A 20,030-nucleotide genomic window follows, 5' to 3' on the forward strand; every position below is an offset into this window, starting at 1 on the left:
GTTAATGCGAAAAATAATTTCTATATGTGAAACATTTGTGCCCAAACATTTTCCGATGGTAAAGCAGCCAATGGACAATAAAAAAAATCGGTGAACAATCGATTAATCCACAAAACAAACAATTTTATATATATAATACACAATTACATATATATATATATGTATATATAAACATTATTTATATGCATATATGCAATTTTATATACAGGGTGGGCCGGAATTCGTAGTACAACCGAGCATGGGGTGATTCTACGTCAGAAAATAAGAAAAAAATTTGGTATAACTTTTTTCATCTGTGACATGGTTATCTGAACAGAATGTAAGTTGATATCGGTCTTTAATTTCACGAATTTCTCCATAATCTTTCGCTTCAAAAAGTGTAATATTTGAAATGTTGTCTTTATAAACTTGTAAAAGAAAACTCTATAGACGTGAGATTCGGAGACCTTGGTTGCCAACGTACCTTATCGTCACGGCCGATTCAACACGAATACGTTTGATTGAAAAAATGTTTAACCTTCCTCGTGTAATGTGGCGACGTGTTCAGTCATGTTGGAAAATCATACTCCTTATAGCAGGCTAAGGTTACATCTTCTAAAAACAAAGGCAAATTGATTGCGCAGAAACTCAAACATGAATCTCAACTTTAAAGTCGATTTTCTCGAAAACAGAGCCCCAGATAGAAAAATGTTACACCAAATTTCTTTCTTATTTTTTTGACGTAGAATCATCCCCTGCTCGGTTGTACTACGAATTCCGGCCCACCCTGTGTATTACACATGAACGAAAACACGCTCGTGTTATCTAAATCTCTGATACGTACGTGTATCAGGAACACCGTTGATCAGCTGAACTTGAAAAGTCCGGATTCTACATACGTGTGTCGTAAATCGACGATGATCAACGATCTGCTAAATATCTCGTTGGTGTATCGCGGCGCGCCATCATGGCGCGATCGCGGTGAACGCAGTGATCGAGGTCGACGATTCGTCGTACGGCACAACGAACCATCTCATCTCATCTCATCTCATCTCATCGCATCGCATCGCATCGTGTCGCATCGTATCGCGTGATCGAGTATCTCGCGCGCGCGCGACCATCTCTATAAGAGAGCGTTCGGAGAGATTGATCGGTTAGTTCACTCACTGGTGTCGGAGGTGTGCACGGGAGTGGTAGCCGGCGTGTTGGAAGGCTGATGCTGGGTCGGCTGCGTCGGTATCCCGAGGGAAGCTAGCAGCGGCCGGGACACTGCACCAGGGGTGGCTGTCGGTGGCGGCGGGCTCTCCTGGCCGACGAGCAAGCTCGCGGGCGGGAACCCGAAGAGCTGGGATCACTGGAGCCTCGGCCAATAGTTACCGGTCAGGTCTGGTGTTTGAGACGGGATCTGCACCGGCACCGAGACGCCAGCCGATATCACACCTGCAACACACGATCGTTCGTTTGCTTCGTCACTGAAACTCTCGAAGTTCTGTGCTTGTCCCCGTCGGACAGTTTGTCGTCCTGCGATTCTGTGTCCTGCCCTGCCGCGGGAAATTTTGCGAAATTTCCTCACGCGATCAATGCGATTATTTATGTATCGTAGATTACGCAATCTGTAGTTATTTATCATTTTCATTTGCATTTAATTGAATATACAAATGGCCTGTAATGTTTGCCGATCGTAGGAATGCATGGAAAGAAAAGAAGTATGAAATGTGGTGCGAGAAGCGCGACGCTGGCGTCGGAGGTTTTTCTTTTTGAAAATGGTGTCGATGCGAGTCGTGAGAAAGCGTCGAGAGAGTTTGGTAAAAAAAATGAGAGTTTATTTGAGTTGTAAAATCTGTGTTCCTTAGCCTCTTGCGCGTGCCACGCAGAATTTTTTGTCCCAAAATTGCAATATTTTCTCAGTTTCGTGTATATTTTAAGTATAAATCGGGGAAAAACAAGTAACAAATTTATCATTACTTCTCAATAATTATCTATCCCGGTGATATCATACCGACGAGTTCAAAAAGAGCGATGAATTACTGTATACGGTTTGGGTCACTCGTTATGGTCCGCAATCAGTTTACCAGCGCAACGTGGTTAATCTGTGCGTCTTATCTAATTGCCTGACGTTTTATCACTAACTAATCACTGTTATTAAACAAACATATATATTTTATCTCTACGTTAGTACAAATACGCGTAATCTCGACGAGCAGCACGTTCCATCGCACTTTATCGAACATTCTCTTTCAGCTTGCAGGAGTTGATCATCCCGACTGCGGTGACTCTACTACTTTTAACAACCAATCATCCCACAGTGACGCTCCTGTTCACCGACACCTATGAAACGAACCTGGAGTTCGATACTCATTCCATTCGGCGAATCGTGTCGAAAGCGACACGTCGAGAGGCACCGCGGGGATCTGGATGCTTAGCAACGGGACATCGAAGCAACAAAGTTAACGAAAGCGAGAAACACAGAGAGAGAGAGAGAGAGAGAGAGAGAGAGAGAGAGAGAGAGATAGAGAGAGAGAGAGGAAGCACGCGGTGAAAGTTGCCCGCGCTCATGCACGTAAAACGATTATGATGGATAAGTTGCGGCTCGTTCCGCACGTAAGAAGCGAGAGAAAACGAGTAACGCAGGGAAACCTGCTGTTCGCGACACGGCAAAGCGGGGGGAGGGAGTGGGAAACAGGAGCCGGAGAACAGGGGCAGATAGAAAGAAGGGAAGAGAGACGGGATAGAAAAAGGGGGAAGGGCGATGAAGGGAGAAGAAGAGAGAAGAAGAATCCGGCGGGTCGGGGGCAAGAAGACAAGAGGAATGCCGGCGCGTGTTCCGCAGTATTCCACCATTCTACGGCGTTCCACTTCATTCCTGTAGGTACGCCGCGCACCCCCGCGTATTTCCTCCCCTTTGGGTTCGCACGTTATTGAGCGCTCGCCCAGCCGAGGCGAGACCCAACCCATCCACATCCTCTGTTCGCCCTCTCCCCCCTGTATATATACCCCGAACAGAGCAAGAGCCGTCGAGAGAGAACGCGAGAGAGAACGAAAGAGAGAGATAGAGACGACCGTCAACCAGAAAGAGGGTAGAGAAGGAGAGAGAGAAAGCCACTGGTTCAAGGGGAACGAGCAAGAAAGCTAGAGAGACACGGACAGAGAGGGAACCGCTAGAAGGGTCGAACAACCACCTCCGCGCGCACAGTTTTCGTTAAACGAGAAAGAACAGGGGGGAGGAGGAGGGAGGGGGGGTGAGAAGAGGGGCGGTTGGTGGTAGTGGTAAAGTCGAAGAAGAAAGAAATCGAAGGGAAAGAGAGGGCGACGGGAGGGAAAGTGAGAATCGGAGGGAAAATGGAAAATTCAGCAGGCACCCCGTTCGTTGTTGGACGGAACCGTTGGGGATGGTTTGGGAAGCCGAACGTACCTATCCCCGGGTCTTCGATTCTGCCCGCTGGCGCCCCGTGCGAGATTTGTTTTAAAATCCTTTCAACAATTCCGCGGACGAACGGCCAAAGAGTTCTATAGCAAGCGGTAATGTTTGGGACGGAAATGCTAGCTCGGGGATGAAAATGACGGCTATGATTAGCGTGTAATTTTTTTTTTTTTTTGGGGGGTTAAGTTCGAGTCCATCTTGTTGACGTCACTGTCGACAAGTACAGTCTGAACTGTAAGAAGGTCCCTGGATAATCCCATGCATTTTCTTTCGACTTCGTTTTATCTCCCGGCGCGTAAGAACCGCTCCGGTGGTGATCGATCTCGGACAGGGACAGGTTTCCCGGTCTATCTCGGAAGATTTCTCAGAGGCTAAAAGTGGTTCTGTTTGCCATTGACTTTGGCTAAACGGATTTGCTCGTACTCTGTCGAGGGAACTCGAGTTGATTTATTCCAAAAGTTCAGTCTAGTCTCCTGGAGTATTCTCTCCGTTGATGACGTGGCGAATGATGATAAGACAAGAAACATTACCTGTACTATCGTAAAAGCTTACTGGTCGAATTACACGTAAAAAAAAACTTGTTCGCGCGAAGGCGTGCAAAAATTTATTTGAACATTTTCCGGCGGAACGAACATTCTTCGCGCCCATTTAAACGTGTTTTCCACTCGCGTGTCGGTAACTAGAGACGCGAAGAAGACGCTTTTATCCTTTTTCGTCGCGCGTACGGAATTCTCGAGTGTGCGTAATCAAGCGGTACTTTGAATGGTGCAGCAATGAGAGCACGTTTCTCTGCGCGAACCGGTGTATACCGCAAACGACACGCGTCGAGTGTCGCGAGCACGCGACGCGAATCGTAATTTTCCGCTCCCCACCCGGGAAGCTGCACTCGCTGGCTGGCGGCTCGCCACTTCCGTTTCATCCGCCATCAGACACCCGAGAAGTTTGAACGAAACGAACACGAGCAGCGATCTTCAAATCTTCCATTTCGCGAGTGGAAAATTCTTGGCGTGGCGTGAGGAATTTTTGGTGGAATGAATACCTGTCGAGCAATACTTGCGTACTCGGCTATTGACATTCTTAATCAAGAAAATTCAATTTGTCTATCTTGATTGACTAAACAAGGTCTATCTGTACGGATACTACAGTAAGATATATTTGTCAAATTTTTGGCGTGGCGTGGGGAATTTTTGGTGGAATGAATAGTCGAGCAATATCTGCGTACTCGGCTATTGACATTCTTAATTAAGAAAATTCAGTTCATCTATCTTGATTGACCAAACTAAAGTCTATCTGTACGGATACTACAGTAAGATATATTTGTCACATAGTAAGTCATCAAGCAATCCTTATCTTTGTCCATCTATCTTGAACAGCGTGCAAATCAATGAAGAAAAATACGCAAAATTTTCATCCCAACTTACTCTTCACACTGAAATTATCGACGAGAGAATGTATATATTTTATAAGAAAAAAAATCTTTCAAACTACATCATCGTTCGCACACACGCCCATAAATTTGCACGAGAAATTGTTTTCTAAAAATTATTCAATTTCCCATATCGTACCACGGGTAGAGCATTCACTATGTTATACGTTAACAACAGCTCAACAAACTCGACAAGTGACCAACAACAAAATAAATATACAGAGTGTCCACAAAGTTCTTTTACAATTTCAAAAATTTATTACAAAGTCAAATGAAAAGATATAAGTGGAAATTATTACAAAATGAGACGTATATATTTAAGTCTTTCTTGTCTCATTTAATACACCTCTATATGGGCACCATTAGTTGCACGAAGCACATCAAGACGGTGAATTCGATTTCTTGTCATGTTCGCTGTAGCATACTCTCATCAATTGTTCGATACGCGATATCTTTACACAACCCCATATACGTGTCCATAGTCTCTTTACAATTTCAAAAATTTATTACAAAAGCAATTGATGAGATATCTTCATCAGATTTGTTCTATGTACTCGGTGGTTATCAAGGTTTTTATCACATTGAATTTCAAGTGCCCTGTTGATGAATAAGATACTGTTAAATGAATCCCTTACCTAGCATGGCTACTCCTCAAGAGAAGTCACAGTGTGTATCATGGTTTATTGAAACCAAATCGGATCTGCAGACTCGGCGAAACTTCAGAAAGACTATGGAAGACCGTCACGTCCATCAATTCGTGCATGGCACAAGAAATTTATGGAGACAGGGACAGTGTTCGATAAAGGGAGGAGTGGACGACCAAGAACATCTGAGGAAAACATTGATCGTGTAAGAAATCGAGTACCGTCTTGATGTGCTTCGTACAACTAATGGTGCCCATATAAAGGTGTATTGAATGAAGCAAAAAAAAAAAAAAAGGAACTTAAACATATACGTCTCATCGCGTAATAACTTTCACTTATCTGTCTTTCCACTTTTGCCTTTGTAATAAATGTTTGAAATTGTAAAGAGACTTTATGGACACCATTTATAAATGCACGGTTCGTTCACACGATCTACTTTCATTCGAACGAACGATCGTTTCGAGGTGATGCATAACTCAGACAAGGAATAGCCTAACATCGAAGTAGCCCTGCGCACCTCGATCAGCGTTTAGACGCCGCGCCGCGTCATCGACGTGGAGACGACGAAAACGGATACACGCGCGGCTTGGAGGAGGACACGGCCTTGAAGATTGAACAGAGAACAAACAAACAATCCTTTAAAGCGGAAACTCACCAGTAGCGGTCGAGGTCGTTGGCTGGTAGGGTGCACCACCTGGTCCTGCAGGCTGTCCTCCTGGCGTAGTGGGGGTTCCACCATGAGAGGTCGGTATACCGCGATGGGGTTGCGAGTGCGCAGCAGTGCTGTGTGCGTGGGAGTAAGACTGCGTCAGGGAGTGAAGAGGCTCGTGGAACACGTACGCCGGATATCCCTCGGCGCGCTGCTGAAGACAGCTTCCACCCATTGACCCGCCCAAGCTGCTAGACATCGAGCTGCCAACACACAACCGACACATCCGCGTCAGATCGGAATAACCACCGTCACACCGCCGCCGTCCAATTTGTCGAAACGTCGTTTCCAGTCGATGGAACCCCGGAGGGGGGTCACGTTCGTCACACGTTGCTGGATTCGCGCGCGTTTACTCCGCGAATTTCGGAACGTTGCCGAGAGGACACGACTAAACACGCTCCAACACCGCGATCGCCTTGTTCAGATCTCGTGTCGAACAGTGCCGTAGCGTTTGGTCGCGATGCTCAAGTTTTCCTTTCCCCCCACGTATTCTTTTTTATCCACGTAGACCATGACGAGTGACCAAATCGTATACAACAACTCGTATAATATCACTGGATAGAAATTACTGAGAAATAATAAATTTAATTAAATTATTTGCTTTGCCTATTTTGTTTTACTTAAATATACTTAAAATTGAGAAACTATTGCAATTTTGGATGAAAAAAATTCTAGAACGTGCAAGAGGTTAACCACGTTGCGCTGGCAACTGATTGCGGACCGTAACGAGTGAACCGTATACAATAATTTGTCGCTTTCTTTTTGATCTCGTCGGTATATCACTGAATAGAGATGATTGAGAAGTAATAAATTTATTATTTGCTTTGCCTATTTTGTTTTACTTAAATATACTTAGAACTGAGGAAATATTGCAATATTGGGACAAAAAATTCCCGACTTGCGTGGCACGTCATTTCATTGCGCAAGAGGTTAACAAAACATCAAAATATAGGAGAAACCGAGTTTGTTAATATTTAATTAAATTTAAGTTCAAACGTGGTACTTTAAGCCGTGAAAAAAAAAATTGGAAAAAATATTAAAAATAGTAAAATAGTAAAAGAAATTTCATTAGGAATTGAGTTTCTGATTCACCCCTGGAGAGTCCCTTACTTTAGTTGTTTTCTAAATTGCATAAACAGGCAGTTTTTATTTTATTTACTTTTAATTTCGTTGCTTGGCATTTCTCGTAGTTACATCGAGGAGCATTTTATCGCGTCGCGTGACACTATCCAACACGATTTTTTAAATCGTCCTTGGACTAAACTAGAACGGTTAATTTAGATTCTTGTACTTCCAAAACCCGCGTGGATGTAAACAGAATTTCCGATCCAATTGTTAATAAACTACTTGGGTGCACTGCACTTTTCGTAAAAAGGATCGATTTCTTTTTTGCAAATTTTTTCAAAAGTTCTTTCCTTCATTCGTCTACCTTCGTTCGATTACGTTAAATCGAGCGGATCATTAAATTACCGAAAATTTTTGACAACGTTTTCATGTAACGAGCGTATATGAATTTCACACGGTGCACGATATTTGTCGCGGTAATTTGATGAACGTACAATGCAGTAACTCGAATTTGATTTTTGCACAATTTAATCCGTTTTTCGACGAATATTCGGTATCAAAGAGTCGACCGGCGCCTGAATTATGATATACTCTTGCCTCTCTGGGAATAACATATTCATTCGAAGATATATTTTTCGCGGGATTAAATTTTTGACAAGGTCAAACGTTTATTTAAACACGCGCGATTTTCGATGAATCGCGAAACGTCGAGCGCGAAAAATATACACGGTCGTGTTTGAGAATGGTTTGGAAAATTTAAACTCCACTCGTTTCCGATATCTGTAATCTCTGTAACGATGCAGCAACACTCCGGTTAAGCTCAATTGCCAAATCTTTGAACAACGGTTTACAATTGCCGCAACCTTTGTTAATCTATCCACTGCGATTTATATAATAAAGCGTAAACAAACGAACCAAAAGTTGCCGAAAGAAAAAAGAAAGAAAGAAGAAAGGAAAGAACGTTTCAAAAATTCTTCCGAATAATGAAAGCGCGCTTTTATACACCGCGAGCACTTAGAAAAAAGAAAAAAAAAAGAAAAAAGAGAAAAAAACGTAGCAAATTACGTTCGGACAAACGATTAAACATTCTAATTAAAAACTCCTCGATTTTGCTCTCCGGAACATTCTCGCGAATAAAAAAAAAAACTCTTTCCAGATAAACGAACAGACAATTGAAAACTAAATTGCCACGACACGATAGATATAAACTAATAGTACGAAAATCTCTGATACACAGTTGGGAAATGTTTGGCGAGGAGAACTATCAATCTCCTTGACTCCGAAAATTCAACTCGTTAACCCCGCGAGATCGTTCCACTTGTAATCCTTTCACCGGCAACGAACGAAATTTCACGGTATTGAAGCTCGACGAGAGAGAGCTCGACGCAAACTCGATCGTACACGAGGTTCCCGCGTGTAGGTACACGTACATGCAACGTGTGCACGCGCGTAGATCGTAGTAGACGGTTGGCGAAACAGGAAAAACAAAAGGGAAAGGAGAGGGTGACAGAATGATTACCTGTAAGTGTCAGGCATGGTAGCGATCGGCTGCGGTATCGACGAGTACATGGCGTTGAATCCGGCGTTTAAGGGCAACCGTGGGGTGGCGGGGGTCGCGGCCGGGGGCGCGGTGCTGCTGCCGCCCCCGCTGCTGCCACCGCCGACTACCTGATCGACGGCTGCTCTCCTTTGGTTCCGTAATTTCTCCTCTCGACGCCACTTCGCTCTGCGATTACTGAACCACACCTGCAACCGACGCAATGACGGTGCTTTTGTCACGATAAGGGCGTCACTCCGCGCGAGATGTGTTCGCATTATCCGCACCTATTCATCCTCGCATCCACCATCGTCTCCACATCCTCGCATTCTACTACTTTCTCCCCACTCTTCTTCTACTCCTCCCCGTTCTTCAGCCTTGTTTTTTCATCCCTCCACAACCATTCATGCTTCTCTTCCACCTCTCCCCCCCCCCCTCTCTCCCTTTTTTCTTTATCGTTCCATCATCACGCACTCTCTCACTGTTTTCTCGTTCGTTCCTCGCCTCTTCCCGCCGCCCACTCACTCTCTCTCTCTCTCTCTCTGTCTCTCTGCGCGTTCTTTCTCCCCGACCTATTCTCCTCGTCCAGCCATCCGGCAGCCGTGAAGTCTAGATACTTTTTCCCCAACCCGACCACCACCCCTCGGAAAACTCTCACGCAGCCGAGTTTGCACGAGACTCTCCTGCAGTTTGTTAATTGCGATTGAGCAGTTGTCGGATGGGAAATTGAGTTACTCTCTGTATTCTCAGCGGCGTACACGCCTGCGCGACCACCGTGCTCGTACGTTATATCTCGTTGCCTCGCGTCGTTTCCCCTCGCGATGTTTCCTTTCCCTTACGAGCTATCTAACGCGTTTCTTTCTTTCTTTCTTTTTTTTTTTTTTTTTCGGTACTGACTTTTGGGTGTAACTACGCCACGAAGAACATTAGAAATTTGAACGATACTTAGCAAGCCTTAACCTTAACATTCAATATTCAACTGTTCCCCTCCTGCGTTGACCACGTTGCGCTGGCAACTGATTGCGCAACTGACCATAACGAGTGACCAAGCCGTATACAATAATTCGCCGCTTTCTTTCTGAACTCGGCGGTACGATATCACTGGGTGGAAATTATTGAGAAGTAATAATAAATTTATTATTCGTTTTGCCTGGGTTATACTTAAATATATACTTAGAACTGAGAGAATATTGCAATTTTGAGACAAAAAATTCTCGACGTGCGTGACACGTTATTCCAGAGCGCAAGAGATTAAAAATCCTCCAAAAATGGACCTAATGACGATAATTCTAACGTTAATTGCGCGTTAATTTCTAATATTTCCGTGAATATTTAGAATATCCTGTTGCTACTATTTTGCCATTTCTGTACTGGTTTCGAGAGAACAATTGCGTCGAATTTGAACAAATCGAACCTCTCAACAGTACGTTTTAACGTTACAGTGATATAAATTAATTCGATGTAGACTCACTAGAGGAGGGAAAAAAAAAAAAAAAACTCTTTCCGCTTAATCGAACTCGAAACGTTCTACGAGATATTCGAGGCCGCTTTCAAAATTCAAATTCTGTCATTGCGTTTCCTTGTGTCCGTGAATTATGAAATCGCGCGTAGTTACCTCTGTAATGTTCAAAATTGAAAATTTAATGAATGATCAAAAGGTTCGCGACAGCGGGGAGGTGTAAATTTCTTTGCAAATATTACGCGTTTAACTGAATGTGTTATTTCAAGACAGTACAGAAACCCGAGACAAGCCGCATGGTTAATAAGCTGCGCTATTCGAGAAAGTGCGAGGAAACATTGCCGAAGAGACTCGGGGGCCAATCGAGCAAAGTTCAGCCCTTAATTATCAACAGGCGGTTAACCATACACACTTACTGACATCCAACAATCGTTCCTAACCCACACAACGTACCTCTCTCTCTCTCTTCAACCTTTCCCTCCCTCTCTCTCTCTCTCTCTCTGCGGATTATTAAACTTCATACTGTGTTTGTCACTTGCACAACAGAACAGAGGGCAAGGTGTGAAAAATGATCTTGGAAATTACGGAAAGGAATAAAACATGGAGAGAAATAATAGTATAATAAATAAACCTAGAGGATTGTCGATAATCGTATCGAAATCCCCAAGATTGACCACTGTTATTTTTTACTCTAGTTTCTATACCTGTTAAGAAAAATGTAAATAATACCACAAGTAATTTCTGATATTCTACAAAATTTTATTTCATTTTATTTGAATTACTTTTTTTTAAATTACTGTCGCTAGATGGCAATTTAATTTTTATTAAATTAAAAAAAAAACATTTCTTATAATATACCATATGTTATTATATTATAATATACTACTCTTAATATATTATATTATAATATACTGTACTCTTAATATTATATAATAATAATAATATTAATAATAATAATAACATAATAATGTATATTAACAATAATAATATAATATATTTTGCACATACAAAATAGACACATTCGCAAAGAAAAAAAAAAAAAAAAGAAAAATAAAAACATAAACTTTGGAACCGCTGCTACACAGACAATTTCGGTTTCTAAGATACTACTTTATCATCTAAATCGCCAATGACGATATCTCGCAGCAGGGATCTCTCGCGCGCGAGCGTCGAACAAGATGGCCATAATAACCGGTAATCTGGAGCAACAAATCGGAGCTTAAGTTCTTTGTCGCGCTTCCACGGATCTCCCCGATTTCGAAGATACCTCGTCGCGATAAGAGGATTCCCTTTTCCCTACGATATGTCGATTTCCCTCCTTGCCACCCTCCCCGAGCACGCTAACCGCACTGGGTGGCGCAAACACACACCGCGGGCCCGGATTACGTCGTAATTTTTCTCTTTCGAAAATCCCTCTCGTCATTCCTTCGCGTGCAGAGGAAATATATACAAATAATATTTACTCTGCGCGATCGCGTTCATAGCGGACAAATGGGGAAACCAAGTGGATAAATAGAGTGAAGTGAAACAAGAAACAGAAAACCGAAAGAAAAAAAAAAAAAGAAAGGAAAGAAGGGAAGAATATATATATATATATATATATATATATATATATATATATATAGAGAGAGAGAGAGAGAGAGAGAAAATAAAAGTGAGATAAAAAAGTGGATAAAAGTGAGAGAAAAAAATGGAAGTACGGCCGGAATTGTTGAATTATGAAACGGCTCGATTGCTCGGCTCATTTGCAAAGAGAAAAAAAATATATATATGCACAATATATATATATATATATATAAATATATAAAACGCAACGAACTCGTGGTTCTTTCTCTTCTCTCCGCTACCAATTGAGAGCCGCGGCGCTTTTATTAATAGCCGACAATTGCTACGTCGGCTGTTCCCCGTTCGCCAACAGCCGCTTAAACATTCGCGCGATAATGAGAATAACGATATAAAAATTCGATTGCCAACAATGAGCGCAACTTTCTCAATTACCATGCGCCCACCGAGGACGTTAACAATAAGCCAGACCCCCGGCGAGGGGGCGGTATTATTATTTTTCCCCCCCCCTCCCCCCCCGCGGCCCCCTCGATTCGCGTTTTAACCCCCCCCCCCCCTACCACCTCCTCGCGCCAATCCCCGATTCTGACGCTAATTTGTACGTATTCATTCGAGCCATTGGTGAAAAACAAAATAAACGCGAAACAGAGAAAGAGGGAGAGGAATTTGTGATTCAGTGGTTCGTGAAGGGGAATTTTTCAAAAATTTGCTTCCGGTTGCTGTGTTGAAAAGAAATGTGTCGATTTGACTCCTTTTTGATAGTAACTCGACGTCTGCGTTAAACACGTACATACGTTGGTTATGTTCATCTTCTAATGTAAATACCTTCCAATGTAAATTCGAGTATTTACATGATAATGAGCGAAAGAGAGGAACGATGCGAACTTTTTTTACTACGTTAAGCGATTAAAATCTCGCGATTCCATCTGAAAGGGGCAGCGAAATATTTCACGATTCTTTGCTGCCCGTATTATTTCAATAGGCGGGAGGGGGTGAGAGAAAATTCAAAATTCATTTTGCTCGTCGCGAAAAACGTGATCCTGCACACCCGGCGGCGGCAGCGGCGGCGACTTTCAATTGAACGAAATAAAAAGGGACGGCGGCGAGGGGGATAGGGAGCAAAAGGAAGAATTAAAAAAAAAAATAAAAAAAAAATGAAATAAATTTCGCGGCGGCAGCGACGTGGCAAATCGTGTTCTAGCGGGCCACCGGCAAATATCCACCCATTCGCCCGCAGCGAACTCCTTTCGCCCAATACCGTCGTTCCTCGTAAACTCGTCCTACCGCGTCCCGAAAACTCGTTTGAATCGATCCATTCGGAATTCCACGAACCGGGTACATCGTTCCCGTCCCTCGCGGCAGACCTTCTACTTTGATTGGCAATGTTTAGAAGATGGCGTCGCGCACACGAATTTTAAGATCGTTCCGTGAAACTTGTTTACCGGTTTCTTGACGCGCGCATCATAATATACGCACGATGCTTTTGAAAATGTGGTACTTAGGATGCGCGGCAACAGGATGAGTATTAACAACTTTTTACGTTTTACTTTTTTCTTCAAATTTTTCTGACTTTTTCTTTTTTTTTAATAGATGTGGCTAAATGGATGAAACTTGCGTGTATTTGTTTAAAAGAGTGTGTCGTTGATATTTTTCTAAGACACTTTAAAGGAGATTCCTCGTAATACAAAATTTCGGTGATAGTTTGTAGAATATTTTTTGAAGCAGAATAACCATCGAGAGTGTCTAAATGTCTGAACCTTCGACTGATCGTGAGAGCAAAATGTTTCTCGAGAGAAATTTTCGGAGTTTGAAAATTTTAGAAAATCGACCTGAGAGGAAACCAATTTTGCACTGATTTGGCAGGAAATTATCGACTGACTCAAAAGAAAAAAAGTTTCACTTCTACAAAACACTCGATGACTCTCGAGACGAAAATTTTGAAAAGTTACTTTTAGTTTTTGAAGAAGTCGACTAAAGAAACTCTCGGAACCCGACTCGAATCATTTTCTTGATCAATTGCAAGAAAGGATATTTCTATCGAGAGGTCCTTCGAACTAACTTGAGGAAAGTTTTCAGAACTGTACGTTTCAGGAACAGAGAGAAAAAGAGAGAGAGAGAGAGAGAGAGAGAGAGAGAGAGAGAGAGTGTGTGTGTGTGTGTCGTAGAATTTCGATGGACTGAAAGAAAGAAGAAAATATAGTCCGCAACCTCTTTTTGAAAAACAAAAAATATCTTCCACGTGCAAGAATAATTCCAATCGCGCAACGTCTCACAAGAGCAGCTCTCGACTTTTCGATCTCGTCGAAACATAGCGGACCGCGCAAACTAAAAATTCCGCGTGTGTGTGTGTGTGTGTGTGTACTACCTACAAGCGTCCACTTCACAAAGATTCTTCTCGACCGAGAGGTTAAAGAGATTCAAGCGCGTTGGGTTTCTCCTGAAAAAGACAAAGATGGCAAGGTTGATTGGAGCGATCGAGGAACATCGGCCATCGCGGCGTCACACGGAGGGATTCGCCGGTCTCTGGCCACCGCCATAGATGATAATCGGGCAGTGGCGGCGGTATCGCGCGACGCGGCGCGGCGCGGCGCGGCGCGGCGTGGCGCGGCACGGCGTGGCGAAACTCGTGCGAGTATCCAAGGTATAGGTGGAAAAGCGAGGAACAACCAATCAGAGGGCAACCTCCCTGGGGACGCGACGTTGCCATGGTTGCGTTCGAACCCTCTTAGGCCGTCTGTGCTGGATCCCTCACGGCTTGCTCGGGATATACATCGCGTGGCGTTTCGTAGCCCGTGGCACACGGCCGTGTCGACGAGTCCACCATGTCCTGCCTCCGTCGCGACGCTTTTGCTTTTGCTTTTGCTTCTGCCATTGCCTTTGCTTTCTCTCCTCTGCACGTTGCTCTCTCTCTCTCTCTTTATACTACCTCCTCTCGTTATCCTCCTCGTTTTATCCGTCCATCCAACACAACGTTTCACAGGCCCGCACACGCCGCTCGTTCAATCCTTCTTCCCTTTACACTCTCCTTTCGCCCTCTTTCTCCTCTTCTTTCTCTTTTCTTCTCTCCATCTACCATTTCTTTCTATCTCTTTCTTCTCTTTCTCCACTCACTTCTTCTCTCTGTTTCTCCACTCTTTCTTCCCTCCCTATGTATCTCTCTCTCTCTCTCTCTCTCTCTCTCTGCCTTTGCCTCTCGCACCGGCACTCCCGGTTTCCTGCACTTAGCAAGATCAATACCAGCCAACGAGGCTTGAAAACATGCGTCAACATGGTCTTGCACTGTTTGTACGTCCACATAACGCTCAGCGCCCGGTTACTACCACCGACGCGAAAGCCCGCCGGCCACTTCACCACCCCCTATCGTCGGGCCAGGTGAGGGAGAGGCCGGCCGGATAGCAAGAGGGTCGAACACAGGCCGAGCCAGAGGCACCGCGCGGCCAAACAATGTTCGATAAGGCTGCGTACATATTAGCTCGTATAACCGTGCGTCACCCCATGACTCGAGCAACGATGTTATATTAATTAATTACCATGCACTCTCTCTCTCTCTCTCTCTCTCTCTCTCTCTCTCTCTCTCCCTGTTTCTGTTTCTGTATTTTGCACTCTTGTGCACGTTACGCGATTCACATCTCGATACGTATGCCAATTGCAAAAAAAGAACGTTGCCTCACTTTCCTCGGGTGAGTAAAGCAGAGATTTCGAATCGTTCGTTTCATTTTACGGGGTAAATGAATTTTTGTAGTAACAGGTAATGTTACGGAGGTAAATTATGAAGCACAACTCCTTTGCTACGATAGACTTTGAATCAGATGCGAACCTATATACTGAGAACGATGAAATTATTTCTCGTCAGTGACAATTTTTGAGAAAGATATATTGAAATAATCAGAAACACTATTTGTTCGTATTTTGTATTGAATTGTTACTAAAAATTACAGTATACAGTAACTTTATCTCACAGTAAGTTTATTTCACGATACACCTAATAAAAATTACAGTATACGGCAACTTTATCTCAGAGTAAGTAAGGTCTAATCCAGTCGGGTATAGTGCAATCCGAAACGTGGAGCAATGCATAATCCTACATCAAATTTCTTGCATTCGTAATGCAATCTTCCTTCTTCCGTTGTGTTTTCTACACACGAAATATTCGTATCTTTCCGCGATTAATTTATTACCACGCCTTTTCATTTCGAGAGTATGTGTACCCCACATTTTCATTTCGAGACCGAAGTATTACAAGTTGAGCGTTTATAGGCGCCAACGGTAACCGAGGGGTTAAAAACGACGATCCCCTCGAATCGCATATTCACGAATTACTCTTAGAAATCAAGAATGACGCTCCATTTTACCTACTCTCCACACTTTCAAGCGCGAGAAGTTGCCGGTCGAATATTTTCGGAAACCCAATACAGGGGCGCGGCGGTGAAGACGCAAGAAACGTGGCTCGAGTGGCGTGAAGACGCGCGAAGACGCGTGAAGACGCTGAAGAGGCTGAGAAGAAGAGACAGGTATAAAGGCGAAATCCCACCGGGGTGGTCTCGCAGATTCGTCCTCGAGCGAGGTGTTTTAACGTCCCCGCGCGTCGGTGGCCACGCGTTTCAAGCGCTTAATGAAAGGGCGTCGTCGCACTTAACAGCCGCCCTTCTCTCTCTGCTCTCGTCCGTGTTTTACGGCTGGCTACGTAAGAGTGCGGCAAGACAGTCGTCTAACTTCCTCTAGCACTGGTGCAGCGACGGAGGAGGATGGACAGTGGAGGGAAGACAGACACGACCGGGGCAAAAGGGAGAAATTAATCGAGAAAAGGAACGAGAAAAGGAACGTTGCGGCACACGTGACGAAGAAAATGGTAGGAAACTGAAAAAGAAAAAGAAAAAAAAAAGGAGGAGAGGGGGAACGAAAAGAAAGAAAGAAAGAAAGAAAGAATGAATGAAAAGGTGAGAAAGGCGGTGGGTGGAGCGAACGAGAAAGAGGAAAAGCACACGCCGCATTCGCACATTCACACTCACCTGGATACGTGCCTCAGGCAATCCAATCTTCTCAGCGAGACGCTCCCGTGCAAACACGTCCGGGTAATGTGTCCGCTCGAATTCTAAAACGAAACCAGTTTGCAACAAGTGCTCGTTATTAAACGTGCCTCGGTTGGATATAGCTGACGCTTTTCGCGCTCTACTACTATCTATATATCTCTATACTATGCGTGCGCATGTGTGTGGGCCTGCACCGTGTACACAACTTAAAAAGATATACACACGTACATCCGACACGTATTTACGATATTTGTTTGTACTGGGGCGAGTGACGACACGACGCAGTACGGCACCGGTACAATTTTATATTAATCGCGCATAATTTCGATTCACCGCGAGACAAGATTAAAAGGATAATTATCGACGATACTCGAACGCGAGAGCGCGACTTGAATGGCCGCGGATCCAATTAAAGCAGTCGTGCTGCTCCTGCTGAGCGCGCCAACCAAGAGAGAGGAAAGCCTCCCCCCCGATATATTCGAGGAAAGCAGTAATTTACCTCCGACCGTCTCTGAATATGCATGCATCGCCGCGAAACGGACGGGAATATACAGAGCCCTCCTTCCTCCTTCTCTTCCTCCGGGAGAGAGCGCGCGCGCGCGATCATTCGACGTTTATATCGTTATTACCGGCTGAACGAAAATGGAGCTTTCGTCGAGTGGATGGCCGCGTGTGTTTGTTAACGTGGAAACACGCGACCCGGGGAGGAGATGCGCGCTGTTTTTTGATTGTCTTCTCTTTTTCCCGCGCCGGTAATTGTACCTGGATTTTCAATGATTAAAACGGGAAACGGTAGCTGTATAGGTGGGCTGTTTTCAAACCCTTAATGGGGCCACCATGAGCTCCCTCGCTCACCCGGCTCGATACGGGCAAGTACGAATTACGAATTTTCTACTTTCACGGGGGATTAGCAAAATTTACGCTTACGTGTCCCGGGATTCATTTATTTTCCAAAGATTCGTTTGGCGCGGTTCGTATTACGCGTCACCGATACCACCGTATGTACGTGCGTACGACGAATCGATTTTGAAATTAACAAGGATAAATTTTCACAGAAATATGTCGAAGCATTCTTCTTTCGAGTAATTCCGCTCGTAATTTTCTTTCCTTTTTACTAAATTTTTACAGACGCGATGTTTTTTTCGTGAGAAATAACATTTAATGACTTTTACCTTTATATTATAGTTAAGACGTCAAGTGCCGTGCGTATTTTGTTTACCTTTCTGTTCGATGCAATTTCGCGATAAGCGAAACGCAAGATTCACAGTACGATTACATCTCAGTATTCCAAGTCAAAAAATTTTGTAAAAATATTAGTAAACCGATTTCGATGGAATTTGGAACGAATGTAGTTTTTAAAAAAAATATTCGACTCGTATCTTTTTTTATCGGAAAGATAAGGTCGATGTTGAAGAGATAAAAACTACCCTCAAAGTTGGGGGTGCGAAACATATTTTGTCAAATATCTCGGAAACTATTGAAGATATCGGTTTTGTGTACATTGACGAAATTAGTGTTTTTTTTAACGATGAATTTAATAATGTATACTGCTTTGCAAAAAAAAAACCTTGTGTTTAAACGATATATTTTTAAAAAAGAATCGTATTTGATATAGTAAATGTTAACAGATTTTCTTGAATATATTCAAGCACAAATTTCGGATAAAATAGAATCTTGAGCTTTTTTCGTTATAAAAAAATTCATTATTTCCAAATTTAGCACGTTGGAATATTCTGCGATGAGTGCAAAGGAAAACCACATTTTTGTCCAAATTGTTTCAATAAAACCCATTAAAATTATTATTACATTGTTATACCGTATACCGTTTATACAATAAATATCAATAAAAGCAATAATATTCAGCTACTATTCTTTTTGTTGTAATCTCAAAATTTCTCAATTTTTATTATTATATACGTGTACTAAATTTGCTTCGTTGGTCACCAATGACCGACACGGCACTTAACGTGTTAAACAATTTTTAGAATCATTCAAGCATCACCGAAAAGATTCAAAAGATGCTTCGTACGTTCTCGAGACAATGAGACACTAACCTTTCTCGAGGCTGTCGATCTGTTCGTTGGAGAAAGACGTTCGATTGCGTTGCAACTTCCGTTTTAGCCTCAATCGAACCTGCGAGTCCTCGTCGCCGGACGAGTTGTGCTCCGAGTTCCCATCCGACGTCGTTTCCTGTTGATGCGACAACAAAGAACCCGTATCTGGAAAAACACACGAGGCAATTCTTTTGAAAGTTTCACGTGATCACGAGTTGAAACAACATAAAGCCATTGCTTTTGCACGTGACATAGAAAAATATTCACCGGGTCCAAGGCTCGAGTCGTGAATCCACAAATCGAGCTTCATCGAATTTCAATCCCGAAAAAAATCCAACCCTAAACGAAAGAGCAACTTTCCCTCACATTCTAAAACTTTCTTCTTCCCGCTGGACCTGGCTAATTTAGCGAGAGGCGAGTGGCTGCTGCTGCTGCTGCTCGCGCGAGGAGAAGAAAATTCAGGAGAGGAAAAAGGGAGGAGAGGTTTCGGGTTCGAACTTTCCGCCGCTTGCCTCGAGGAGAACGATCCAATTAAGGACCCGTCCCAGTATCATTCCAGTGATTTCGCGACGAACGACGCGGACTAACGTTCTCGGGATTCCTGGAGACAGTCAACCAGGGCCAAGAGCCAAGAACGAGACAGAAAGTGAGGCGGAAAGGGGCTAGAGGGAGCAAAGACGTCCGCCTCGTCTTCTTGCTCGATCATAGTGATCGCGTTGCTACCACTACGTGCGTGTACAGGCCGTTTCAGAGAGTTGGTGTCAAACTTCAGGAGTACGTTGCATTATACAGATAGATCTTAATGAGCACAGATCTAAACGGAACGGAAAGTAATTTGCATAGTTTTGTCTTTGTAATTCGGTCGTGAACAGTTTTCGAGTGAGTTGCAAGTTCGTTTATCTTAAATAGCGTTATGGGTTTTCCACGCTGAATTAATCCTTTTGACAGATTATATTCATACCTTTTTGAACTGGATAAGTTAATTCGCAGATCGTATTCACGTTATTCTGGCAAACAAGATTCACGTTATTGCGAATTCAATTCAAACTCGGCACACTCTCCAATGAAGATGTCGTTTCAAAAATTAAATCCTATGCGAGAAATCTTTCGAACATTTAATGAACGTTATTGATCATCCTGTTG

The 20,030-nt window shown here is 43.4% G+C and overlaps 1 protein-coding gene across 3 annotated transcripts in view; it reads right to left on the bottom strand.

The window, feature by feature from the left end:
• Positions 1-218: 218 nt before the first annotated feature.
• Positions 219-20,030, bottom strand: part of LOC122538896 (paired box protein Pax-6) — a 58,092-nt gene continuing 38,280 nt past the window's right edge. For 2 of the 3 annotated variants that reach the window (XM_043673389.1, XM_043673387.1), the window contains 5 exons: positions 18,888-19,052; positions 16,813-16,895; positions 8,764-8,990; positions 6,126-6,382; positions 219-1,419 (listed from right to left, as the gene is read on the bottom strand). In XM_043673389.1, coding sequence (XP_043529324.1) covers positions 1,331-1,419; positions 6,126-6,382; positions 8,764-8,990; positions 16,813-16,895; positions 18,888-19,052 — 821 coding nt within the window. In that variant the 3' untranslated portion in view covers positions 219-1,330. The remainder of the gene's footprint in view (positions 1,420-6,125; positions 6,383-8,763; positions 8,991-16,812; positions 16,896-18,887; positions 19,053-20,030) is intronic. The other variant, XM_043673388.1, reaches the window with a different exon arrangement.

Source organism: Frieseomelitta varia, unplaced genomic scaffold, assembly GCF_011392965.1.
Source record: "Frieseomelitta varia isolate USP_RPSP 00005682 unplaced genomic scaffold, Fvar_1.2 scaffold_182, whole genome shotgun sequence".
In the NCBI taxonomy this organism is placed as follows: Eukaryota; Metazoa; Arthropoda; class Insecta; order Hymenoptera; family Apidae; genus Frieseomelitta; species Frieseomelitta varia.